The sequence below is a fragment of the Rhodnius prolixus genome, unplaced genomic scaffold (assembly GCF_049639745.1).
Source record: "Rhodnius prolixus isolate KJV_2025 unplaced genomic scaffold, Rpr scaffold_5, whole genome shotgun sequence".
Classification (NCBI taxonomy): Eukaryota; Metazoa; Arthropoda; class Insecta; order Hemiptera; family Reduviidae; genus Rhodnius; species Rhodnius prolixus.
In genome coordinates this window covers 28,723,480-28,736,912 of record NW_027411624.1, presented here as the reverse complement: position 1 = coordinate 28,736,912, position 13,433 = coordinate 28,723,480, and the positions used below count along the sequence as shown (strand labels likewise).

Sequence of the window (13,433 nt, the reverse complement as noted above, 5' to 3'; positions counted from 1 at the left end):
GACTCAAACGCTGCAAGGTCAGGATTCCGTAGGAAGGGATAATATTTTCTTGAGATTATTTTTTTTATTATAAAAATTGAGTGGAATTGTCTCGTTAACTTCAAAAAGCAAAAAGATAAGTCGAGGTACATTAACTTTATTAAATATTTTTTCACGTTTAAATATAACAGACATTTTATCTGTCACATTAAATTCTAATGACCGACTTTTCAAGTTGCTGTTTTGTAAACCGAGAAAAAATTTTTAAAAAATAAAAGTAGTTTGCGATAACAAGAGGATTGGTTTTATAAAGGGTGGACTTTTGATTTATTTGTATTAAATTAGCGTCGAAGTCGAATTGTTAAGAACAGTACTTTCTTTGTAGCTGCTAATAAATTCTACTACATTCTCTTTTACAATTAACTTGAAATTTACAACCGTAGGCGGCATTGCCTCGGCATCAACTAAAACAGATATCTGAACATGTGATAAGAGAGGAGAACCTCCCGTCGTGGCTTTCAAAGAGCCAATTAATGAATGTACCACCGAGTAAATCGCGGGACCAGCGCAGTTTCAATCGACGTTGGGATTGTCAGGAAGAGCCGAAGATATAAGATTGAAAATGCGCTGGCCCCGCGCGATTTAATCGACGGTGCAGTTCAATAATTGACTCTTGGTGAGCCATCGATTGATGGTTCTCATCTCTTTTCACATGTTCAGTCATTTTATTGTAAGGAGTGAATTAACTGGACTGGGTGTAAATGTTGTTTGAGGATGGCTAGTCTTCCACGTAAGTGAAGTTGGTGGTGTGTGGGTGAATTGGAAGGTCTGAAGCCAATAGTATGAAAAGAATGTGTCCAAGGAGTTTTCCTGAGGAACCTCCGTCTTTGCATGACAAAATGAAGAATTTTTTGTTACATAAATAAAATACAGTAGAAGCGGTTAGAAATTTCAAGACGTGTGTGAAGATTAAATAATAGGTTCGAGGAAGAATAGTTTTGAGTATCTACAGTAAGCCCGGATATCAAAATCGATCGAATGCTTGAGGAACAGTACTGATTTCGTTCAAGATGCAATAAAGCATCAGCTGAACACGTTGAACTTTTTTCTTTTTTCTATGCTGGTACTGCAGCACCTAAAAAGCATAAACCACGCTTAACGCTTCCTTTTGATTCTGAACCACACTCCCTCTTAATACCTTAAGGTCTTGCTCTAATCAAAGATGTATCGTATACGAGATTTTTGCTCTTCTTATGCTGACGCCAAGATGACTGGCAAAGAACACCTAGGGTATTCTTCCATGCTCTTACAGCTTCAATGACTCAACCTCCCTCGCTTAACCATTTCTAACCAGTAAATATAATAAATTTAGAATTAATTCAAGTAATAGTGAAATTAAACAAGGAAATGCTTCAGCCTATTTCTTTGTAGTTTATTAATACTGTCGCCCAATTGACAAGTGTACCATAAATACTCATACGCACAACATATCTTGAAATTTCAGACAAAAAAAAAACAGATATCTACTAATTAAAGTTTACTTATCATTTATAAATTTCTGGTTTTTAATAGCCAATTTTTTTATGTGTAAAAAAAATCACCATCTTTACAAATATCTTTCTCGATACATTGGTGAGATAGCAAATAAGTTTAATCATTCTACAAACATAACATTGTTTAATGGAACATTTTACAATTTTAATTAGCTTCATTCTGTTGAAATGGTATTTTGTACTTGTGATAATACGCAGGAAATATTCTGTGAAGTAAATTCTATTTATGTATGATTATTACTTTAGGGAATAGGCATTCTTCTTACACCTAAAATTCATTAAAATTGTATTTTTAACACATACAGATTACATACGATTATGATAATAAATTATAATATTTATAAAAGTTATTTTTATATTTATCCGTCGTTGCGCGCGTTTATTGGATCCCAGACAGGTTTCGGACCATCAACAGAGAAAGATTAAAATGTTTGGTGCAGAGATTTTAACTTTACTTATGTTTCCGTCTCGCACTTCTATTGATAAAATTAACTATATTATCCGAGGATATAATGAAAATTCTCTCATTTTTCTTTTAGTTAGTCATATAAATATTATTTGTAACTATGCTCGTTAGTTACATTACGCATATAATATTTACGTTGACGCTGAAAAACTTAATATAATAATATAAGGAATGACTGGAAATAGAAGCAATAAATAATAATATTCTTTCAACAACTCTTAAAATCTTATCATTTTCCACGATTCTACTTCTCGCGATTTAATTTACATTACCAGTCAACCCTTTCACAACAATTTTCGACTGACCCTCCTTTGTCATCTAACTGGTCATCAAGTTTTTGCTCTTTGTCTTTCCTCTGACCAGGAACATCGTAACCAGTTCGAACTGCTCACTAACTTGGTATAAAGTTTGTTCTATACCCAGATAAATCTTCGGATCACAAACCATGAGGTTTTTACTTGCTACCATTGATAGCTTCTTTGTTTCCAAATTTCCCTATTGATTCAGGCTTCTTGGACTAATCTTCTTTGGATCAGGACCAAAAACATTTTGGAGGAGAGACTTCGTCAGCAAAGTATTATGGTTTGCTAATAAAAGTAGGTTTATTTTGGCAATCAAAAACAATGGAATCGAAATTACCACTTCTTTTAGTACTTTCAAAGATCGTTAAGTTTTAGCAGGTATGTTTTAAATAAAATTCTTAGGCAAATAATTGGGAAATGATTCCCTTAGTTAAATCTGTATTGGTATAGCTCTGAAATTTAAACACTAAACAAAAAATCAACTATAAGTCGAGTTAATTGAACCAAAATGTACTTTCCAAATTTTTAGAAACGAAAATATTGTGGAACTTAATATTATAATTAAGTTCCATTTTCCGGTATTAGTGGGACTAGAAAAAGTTTGTCTGTATTTACGAGTACCTACATAATTAGGCTGCTCAAGACTTTGAAATTCCTAGATAATTATTGGGGATTTTGCAGCCTTCACTGTACAGTACTTTTAGCAACAATTACGATAATTATGCTGTACCAATTGGTGATTTTTCCACGAAATGCACAACTTTTTATTTTTTTCTGTGAAGACCTGGTACATCGTGATGAAAGAAATCGAGTAACAGTTACGATTCATCAAACCCAGTAATGTGTTTTACACAATAAGATTTGTACTGTCCTGTCCACTAATAAGAGATGAATCTTTACCAATATCAAAAGTCATATTGATTTTACGCGAACATATTACGTTTATATGTAACACCACGGTAGCCATACAGTTAGAGGCGAGCCCCGCTTTGTGTTTAATGTGTTGCGGTACTACGATTGATTTAGTAGGTCTAGGATTTTATTCAATGGTTTACATGAGAAATTTATAGTTGACTGCTGTGCAACAAATTTAACGCTCAATCTGAAGTACTGACGGCAGACGTTAATCCAATTTTGAAATAAATTAGCCAGATTACGTATACAACTTACTTGTTTGTCAAATTAAAAAGAAGAAGGCATTAAAAGAAGAAAATAAAATTAGAATTTATAATTGATTTTATTGATTTAAAGGATGATCCTCAAAAATGGTTTTTACAAATTTATGATATATACAGTTAAGTTCTGTTGAATTACAACAAAGTCTTCCCAAAATATGTTCTTATCTGAATTCAGATTTTGTAAAAAAACAACAACAAAAGAAAAACACAAAAATATATATTTATAAATGATAAAATAATATAAAATTGTAATATTTCTTTATATATTTTTAATATGGCTAGATTACCTAATGTCTCGCTATAAATGAATCACAGTTCATACAAATACAAATATATATGTACACACAAATTTTTAATACATATATAAATTTTGGGTTATTTAAATACACAATTTATTTTTTTTATTTTTTTATTTTTTGTACACAAAGGATTTGTAATATTTACAAGAACATGGCAAAATTTTTAAAGCTATCAAACGTAAGATTCATCGTCTCTATATGCAGTGGTAACAATATACTGAGATGAATGTGGCATGTAGTACGAAGTTAGAGGTTGCCTGGGTATTTGTTGGTGGAGATGATGAGTCGGAGGCAGAGATCTAGACCTGTGAGGCGTGGGCGCCGGCTCTTTGCTACGCCCTCGGATGTACGATGTGGTTTCCACATGCACTGGCGGTAAATGTCGCAATCTGGGACCGGCCACATCGTGACCTCTCGAATTAGATCTAGATACGTGCGGTGTCCAGTCATCATCGGACAGTGTGGAAGAATCATCATCTTGCCGGGTTCTGGGAGCTAGTTCTGCCGTACTAGCCGATAGTATTGGTCGGCCAGTGGGAGTGGTTGTCCCTTTGTTCAAAGTCACCATTGTTGTTGTAGCTGTGTTGGCATCTGTTGGGGTTTCTCGGTACTGCCTTCTTCTTGGTTCGGAGATAACTTCACAGTGTACGGCCGTAACTTTTCTCAGCGGTGGATGCCTTTTAAACAGCTGATCGAATGGTTTGAGATCAGGTTTCAATGGTGGAGGACGAGGCGGTGCTGGTGGTACTGGATCTAAAAGTGACTCTTCCGAAGCGCTTCGTCGAACTTGTTCCGGTTTAGCCTGAGGTATCGAATTCAGTCGACGCGATCTCTGTCTAAACCAAGCCTGACGTTGGAAATTTGGGTTTATCCTTTCTTCCCAACCGCCATACACTCTTACATATTCTCCTGGCACTGACATCGTTGGGGTCACCTGTAACATTTAATGAAAAATAAATCTATGTATAAATATACGACGTTAACAGAAAAGCCTGGAGGCCATTTTGAGAAAGTGAACAATCTACTGAGTAGTGAGACTTCCGTGGGACGCTTTAATCTTCCTTAACAGTACAATGGAGTACATTTTACAAAAATGACACTTTAGAGGAATGCACCTAATCAATCCATTCTCTCTGAAGTGTTCTTATTTGAATTTTCCTAATTTTTAGTTCTAATTTGCAGTGAACGCAAATTCTTTAACACAGATCCTTTAGAGCAGTGTACACTTTAAAGTCAGGACAGGACATTGTGGATGAACCATTTGAAAGCATTTTGGGTAGACCATATGCGATTGCACTTTGGTGCCATCGATTTTCAGAAATAGCTTTTGCTGTACTGATACCCAAATATCATTCAGAATTCAATAAAAAATACGGTCACTAATTTATTCGTAAACATTTCTTGACAATTAAAATTCTGTACCTTAGCATGGGGATCAAATGCAGGATCATATCCTGATGAAGATGTTGAACCACTTTCTTCTTCATCAGGCGTATATAGTTGGGAATCAGACATAGTTAGTCCTGAGTCTCGGCTCAGAGAGATCTTGTCCTTTCTAGGAGGTGGGCTGCATTCCAAACTGTCTATAGAAGAATCATCTCTTCGAAGCGCTGCAAAAAGAATATGCAATTGTGTAAGATATTGTATTTATGAAGGAGAAGTAATAGTGAAAGAATCATTAATATTAATAGTTTTCCTTGAAAATGCTTACAATCTGATTCTTCGGTACCAGAATCTCTAGGATCGCCGAGTAAATGCGGCAATCTTGGCCCACATAAGTATTCACAATGGGCTATTAGAGTTTCCACAAGTAATGGTACTGCTCGTAAATCTGCCGGAGTAACAGAATCTGACCAAAGAAGTGACGGTCCGACACAGACACCAAGATTAGTGGGTGACATAAGGTTGGTGCAGGACCTGCGACCGACGTGATGTAATACGCACAGAACGTGACACAATAAAATTCGGTTCACTTTTGGCAATTCTTCCAGAACACTGTAAAAAATAGAAAAAAAATGAATTAAAAAATTGAAAAATAATTTATTACTAAATATAAATATATGAAAATTCATAAAATCAAATTCGTACGTTTTTAGCCTGAGTAGACGTTGATGTACATTTGGAGCATCCAGAGCTGCTCTCCATCTTGGATAAAGTCCAGCGCAAAGCAATGGATCTGGCAGCGAACGCAGGAATTCTTTCAACAATGAAGCAACAACTGGCACTGGCACATGATCCAATGGTACATTATCACCACGATCCAGTTTTTCTCTTAACTCGCGCACCAATTTTACATTGGCCGATTTACGAAAGATGCCTTGAGTAAATGGTCCTTTTGTAAACACCAATTGGAGCATGCTCTGCAATTTAAACAAAAATTATGAGAAAAAAAGAACAACCCTGGCAAAATATAATGTTTATAGTAGAAATATGTTATCTCTTACCATGACTGGTCTAGGTAGCTGATCGCCCTGACAGATTCTTGATAAGGGTAGACCAAATAAACAACCGGTAGCGTTCTCTTTCGACACACTCCTTCTGAATACTTGACCTATCCGCATCCGACCACCATTTGCTTTCTTCTGACACTTCTTTTCACTTTCTGGAGTCTTACAAACGCTCCTTTAAACATAAAATGATGGTAAGAAACATTAACTGGCTTGACACAATTCAATTAGTAAAAAATTTCTCTTCAAGTATTGAGTTTGGTTGCTTAACATTAAATTAACAACATTATATCGTAACTGTCGAATCTTGAGAACCCCATATTGAATGTGCTCTCTCGTCGAAAGAACGAGTAAGAACAAACAGAACCCTTCGAATTATTATTTATTATTTTCAAACTTACTCCTAACTGAAATAGGTTCACATATACTGAGATTATGTTCATATTTTAATTTTAGTTTGTTTTAAGTGATTAATAAGTAATTATTCTGAGAAGACTCCAAGTGATCCTTTACCTAACTGTCAAAAAAGGTCCGTGAAACAAAATCAAAGCCCTTAAAGTAAATCTTTTGATACATAAATCGCCAAAAAGCTTCTCGACTTACTTGTAGAAAAAATATATTTTTTATTGGTGACTGAATCATTAACCCAAAAAGAAGAAAGATAATTGCCAATTTCAGTAAGAATTTGTATTTATGTTTTGGCGAGCTTATGACCTAGGGACTAGGTTATCTTGAAGGCTGTGGAAATATTAGTAACTGACTAATTTTTGTAATCTGTACTTTTTGTTTTTAAATCAAATTAATGTACTTTGTAATCAGTTACTGTAAAATATGTTCCACAGCCTTGAAGATAACCTAAGTCTCTAAGTTTCGACCTTGCTTGGTAAAAATTAAATAAAAAAATTATTATTGAAATTGGCCATTATCTTTTTTCCTTGTAAAAGCTTCACTTTTTTTGGGGGTCAGTATTTTCATAGAAATTTCCAGAATTTTAAAACGTTTGCGTCACTTAGTTCAAAGAAAACATATACAATAATTATACTAGCAATAATAATTACAATAATACACTAATTTATCACTTTTAAGCAAGATATCTTTGCTATTAAGCAAAGAAAATTAGGTAATGCATACCTAAGTATGAAGTGACACCTGGCCAACGGATCATGCACATTATTACAATGATCCAAATCAAATCCTTCTTCAGCAGACAGACTATCCCGTAGACAGGATAGTTTGATGGCAAAAGGGCGCTCATGGCCAAGTAGTGGATAGGGTGCTTCATCACGGGCAGTTTTTGCCCAGAGTTGGTACTGTCCGGGATCGCGGCCAAGTTCTAAATGATCCAAAGCTACGGCTATACAACTACGTGCAGTCTCTTCTGGTCCTACGCTGAATGTTTTGCACTGAAATAAGAACAAGTGAACAATATTATTACTTGTAAAAATGTACAACTCTTTGGTAATTCAATTTACTGCAAGACACAAACAAAACCATTAACAAATAATTAGATTTAAGTTGCTTCTTCACAATTAATGAAACAATATAAAAGTACAGTACACCGACCAGAGCATTATGTACTATAAACTAATCAGTGCATATTTATGTAAATGTTTCCAAAGCATAAAGATACTGTAATATTATAAAAGTGAATAAATATTAATATTTACTTACGTATTCAATTGCTGTAGCTTGATCATAGTAAGTGACCTGTACGTTGGTAGTACAAGGTTCTTTAGATTTCTCTATATTTACAACTTCAGTCAACTTGGCCCACCATAGATCTCGGGCAGCTTGCGTACTGCAAGTAAACAAAAAGAAATCTTATTATTTTAATGAAAGGAAACTGTCTTTCTAATACACTCCACTCTAATTTGACACAATTAAAATAACTATGGTCACATATGACTTCCTTTAAAGAAATTCTATCCATTCTAATGGGCAATTTCTTTTAAATTTAGAATTCATGGTTAATGCTTTTCTTTTTCTTTTTTTTGCGTATCATTCAAGAAATACAATATAATGGGATTGTATTGGAATTGAAAGAATATTATAATAAAGCTTTAGCGCTTTTTCAACGATTATTCATTAAATATTGACACACATACAATTACTGAATGCATTATTCTCACAAATAAGTAGCTAGAAGAAATATACTGATTATTTGCCTAAGATCGAAGTATATTTCTCCTAGGCCAATAAAAAAATTTTCACTACAACTCTCGTAATGTTTATTACACCATATTCAATGGAAATCAAGTGGATATAAAAATCTAATTAAACAAACGAACTGTAAAATGTCGCTTTAGACTTAGATAAATGAATCCGTAAACCAAAAAACCAACTTCAAACTGATTCGCTAAAGATCTGAGCAATCAGAGAACCAAAATATGGCCAAAAAGTTTATTAATAGCAAAGTAATTAAAAGATGTTCCGGATAGAATTCGAACCAGAATATGGATCGATACCCAATTAGTGGCAGCTAATCACAAATCGTCTGACGGAAAAGACTAAATATGTATATCGTTTATGTTTTCAAGAAAAAGGGAAGTCCATGCTCTCTTAGAGGTTATAAAAGTATTGAAGAAGAAGGTTATGAAGCATGGCTTTGTAAGTGGGAGATCCCCAGTTGAAATCCCGGGTATTTTTTGATTTGTTAGTAAAAATATTACTTTTTCCGGAAAATGATCAGGAGTCTTGATATTAAAATAAAAATTTAGCTTATAGCTTTTAGTTATTCTGACTTCACAGTCAGTCAGATCTGAAGACAATATGCTTAAAAGACTAAAGTAAAAATAATTTTTACTCGTATAAACAGTATTTACTGTATAAAACATAAAATGCGTTTATATCTTGACAATGAGTTTTAGTTGTCTTCGTTTTGAATGTGGTCGGAATTAAAAGTAGAATTCTGTAAAAAAAAGGGAAGTGAAAGTTCAGATCAATGCTATTGTTTTCTTTCAGAAGAAACAATGAACTGGAGGAATTTGAACAGTGGAAGACTCCCTGGGGAGTGGAGCGATCCAGCACCCATCTTCGTCCAGAGTACTGACTTTACAATGTCACTAAACTAATGGAAGTACAGACAGTCTGAACTAGGCAAAAGACGTCGACTAGACGGCGGCTGGCCCCGCCCTAACACAACAAAAACTTACACCTGTAAAATCAAGTTAAATATCTCAGGCTGAAGAATTATACACATTATGGGGGCTCCTGTAACTTTACAATAAGTAAACTAAACTTAAAGCATATCCCTCACTAATATGATACAAAATATTTTTACTAAAATTAGGAATGCATTCCACGGAATTCTGAATGCCTATAATAGATGACGCACTACTTCATACCTAAAGCATAAATATATAAATTAAAAAGAAATACAAATCACACATTAATGTGAAACATTAAAACAAGTTTCAGTTTCAGAAAGAATGTCCATTCCTTAGATTTGGGAAAAACACTACATTCAATTCAAGGTTAATCAACGTGTAAAATTTTAAAAATTAGTCTATTTATATTTAGTTTTAAGCTATAATGCGCATCTCACGTTAATTTAGTATACATATATAGATATATCTTCTTCACTTAGTATCTGACATCGAAGTGGCTTTGATGTTGATTTAGAAGTTTAATGTGTAAAATTAATTGGGACTCTTGAAGAATTATACGAGGTGTGTTCAAAAAGTAACGGGAATTTTCGTTTTTTGAAAAAAATATTTATTTATTCATCTACATTAATATTGTCGCCTTCAAAGTAGTCCCCTTCGCATACAATACACTTGTGCCAGCGCTTTTTCCAATCCTCGAAACACTTCTGAAACTCGATCTTTGTGATAGCTTTCAGCTCTTTCAGCGATTCGCTTTTAATGTCATCTATGCTTGTAAAACGACGGCCTTTTAATCTTCTCTTTATGTTTGGAAATAGAAAAAAGTCACATGGAGCCATGTCTGGCGAATATGGAGGCTGGGGCATCGTTAAAGTTTTGTTTTTGGCCAAAAATTCACGAACAAGCAATGAAGTGTGAGCAGGTGCATTATCGTGGTGCAAAATCCATGAATTGTTTTGCCACAAATCCGGGCGTTTTTTTCGGATTGCTTCACGCAAACGGCGTTGAACTTGTAGGTAGTACTCCTTATTGATTGTTTGACCTTGTGGCAAGAATTCATGATGCACTACGCCATTAAAATCGAAGAACACAGTGAGCATAACCTTCACATTCGACCGCACTTGTCGAGCCTTCTTCGGTCTTGGCGATCCAGAATGCCTCCACTGGGACGATTGAGCCTTAGTTTCGACATCATATCCGTAAACCCATGTTTCGTCACCTGTTATAACACGTTTCAGTAGATCCGCATCGTTGTCGACTTCATTGAGTGACTCTTGAGCAACTTCCATTCTCCGCTGTTTTTGTTCAAAATTCAACAATTTTGGAACAAATTTTGCTGCCACACGTTTCATACCCAAAACATCCGAAAAAATTTCATGGCATGAGCCAATTGATATGGCAACATCATCAGCGACTTCTCTGATTGTGATTCGGCGATCGTTCATAACCATTTCTTTCACTTTTTTCACGTTTTCATCGGTTGTTGATGTGCTTGGACGTCCAGGTCGTTCGTCATCTTCAACGTTTTCGCGGCCATCTTGGAAACGCTTATACCACTCGTAAATCCTTGTTTTACTCATAGCAGACTCACCATATGCCTTTATTAACATTTCACACACTTTATTTCATTTTTTACGCAAAATTTAATACAAATTCTTTGATCCATTTTTTTTAACAAACAAAAATCGCCAAGCTCGAAAAACACGTCTAACCTTAACGGCTGCCACTTAAGAAGTAAACAATGAATATTACTGAAAATTTTATCGTACTTCAGGGGCATGTGTACCAACAAAATAAAAAAAAAATTTTTACAATCAGACTCTCCAAACCCGCGAAATTTAAAAATTCCCGTTACTTTTTGAACACACCTCGTATTTCTATTTTAAAATGAAATTTTCGAATTTTTTCATTGATCAACGTACGTATAGATCGTAAATCCACAATTCTGTTTTATTCTTTTAATTTAAAGGAAAACACCAACTTAAAGTCAATTTGAAAGTTCGTTCACTCAAAGAATCATTTATCAATTATACTAGGTTTCGTCGTAAAAGAGGAGGTGAAATAATGTAATATACACAAGCATTAAAAAATAATAATTAAATAATTTCTAGGTGTTTTAAAGAGAGAACATATTTATTGAGTAATACGTAAAACAGTGAAATTCATTACCTAAAATCTTAAAAACAAATGAAGCACTTATATATTTATTTAGAGGCCCAAATTAAATATTTTGGACCGAATAATGTGTAAAAAATCAAAATATCCAGTAATTGGCTAAAATTCCTGTCAAAAAACAAGGTAAAATGCAACATTTGTATCAGTAGAACATAATGGTATAGGAGCTTATAGTAAGAATCTGACTGTAATGGGCGGGGCAGTGAAAAGGGAAACATCAGCCAATAGGAATTAAGTACCTATCTGTACAAAATATGGCCACTGTACTTTTTCATTCTGATTGGTTGATAATATCTTGATATTCTCCCACTCCTTTTTACTGCGATTCTACCCTTAGCTCCTACAGCATTATGTTTCCCGGATACAAACTTTGTTTTTTTGTGGTATTTTTAAGAGGATTTTTTAAAAATTTTACTTTTTTTAAATATATTACTAGTTTTTGTAATTAATTTACTCTAAATAATAAAGTTTTAATTATTAAATTAAAAATGCATTATTATGTAGAACTTAATTTTTTTTTTTTTTAATCCAACTTTATGAATAAAGTTTCTAAGAAAGCGTTGTGATAATTTATTTATTCTTTATTGAGTTTCATTATATTCAAGTTTTAAATCATTGCTCCTTGATTAGATTAGATGGTTTGATTAAATCTAAAAAACTTTAGAGTAAAACGTTGCATTGAGGTGAAATAATTTAATATACTCGAGCATTAGAAGATGATAATTAAAAAAGTTAAGAGAAAATATTTATTGAGTAATACGTAAAATAGTTGGAAAATTTATGAAATTCATTCCCAATAAGTCTTAAAACTAATAGAATACATATATATGTTTATTTAAACGTCAAATTTAAATATTTTGGAACGAATAATGGGTAAAAAATAAAACTAACCAGAGATATTATGTAATTGGCAAAAATTCCCGACAAAAAACGAGGTAAAATGGAACTTTTGTAACAGTAGAACATAATTTAGGATAATATCTTGATATTCTCTCTACCTCTTTACTGCTCTCCTTTGTCTTCAAGAGAACTACATTCGTTGAATACACAAGGAAAATTCATATGTGAACATGGATTTCACAGCAGAAACATAAAGAACTGTTGATAATGATTGAAGATTTGTACCGAATGGATCTGCTGCTGCTTCGTTCGATGTAGAATTGCGTCGTGAACAAAATTACCACAAGTAAGTGTTGTACGTGCAATCAAATATTCCTAATCTAACGAGCTAAAAGGCATTTACGATCAAATAATAACAGGGCTGGGAGAAATCTTCTTCTTAGATATACGCCAGGAGTATACTGGTAAAACGTTCCTAAATAGATTGATTCGGACAGCAATTCGATTCCAAAATGACATAGCCTTAGAACTCTTTGATTGTACGGAATAGTTCTATTTAACCAGTCTGAGCCACAGTAACGCGAGGCCGGGTACAGGCTAGTAATTGTAATATTTTTGTAATTCTATAAAATCCCAAGAACGATTAATTGTATGAAAAATTGCATAGAACCAAATTTGTAGAGAATTTTATGCTCTACAACTTCTTGGTAAAAACTTTTAATGTCATTTAGAGCAAAGGAAACAAGATATGTATTTGCAAAGAAACCGATTTTCGTGACCTTTGACCACTGATTACCGGTGACGCGTACACAAGATTCTATGAGACTTTTGAGCTAACTTATAAAATGCCAAAACAAAGATTTATTCAAGTTTATAGAATATTATCTCCCATTCTGAGGTTTATTCTCTTTTTTTTTGCCTAATTTGACTGGCCTATAAGGGTGAGATTTTTTTTAGTAGAGACGTATTTGTTATGAGCATAAATATTAAAAACCTATTTTGTGCAATGTTTAACAATGTGCGTAATCAATGAAATGATTGTCAACAATCATTGTAGATAATAATTTAACATCAATATTAAAATAGCTTA

General features: G+C 33.6%; 1 protein-coding gene across 4 annotated transcripts in view; it reads right to left on the bottom strand.

The window, feature by feature from the left end:
• Positions 1–3,518: 3,518 nt before the first annotated feature.
• LOC141458643 (rho GTPase-activating protein 20-like) overlaps positions 3,519–13,433 on the bottom strand; it is a 626,814-nt gene continuing 616,899 nt past the window's right edge. For all 4 annotated transcript variants that reach the window (XM_074136906.1, XM_074136909.1, XM_074136907.1 and 1 more), the window contains 7 exons: positions 7,896–8,022; positions 7,356–7,627; positions 6,222–6,399; positions 5,866–6,137; positions 5,489–5,772; positions 5,200–5,387; positions 3,519–4,711 (listed from right to left, as the gene is read on the bottom strand). In XM_074136906.1, coding sequence (XP_073993007.1) covers positions 3,950–4,711; positions 5,200–5,387; positions 5,489–5,772; positions 5,866–6,137; positions 6,222–6,399; positions 7,356–7,627; positions 7,896–8,022 — 2,083 coding nt within the window. In that variant the 3' untranslated portion in view covers positions 3,519–3,949. The remainder of the gene's footprint in view (positions 4,712–5,199; positions 5,388–5,488; positions 5,773–5,865; positions 6,138–6,221; positions 6,400–7,355; positions 7,628–7,895; positions 8,023–13,433) is intronic.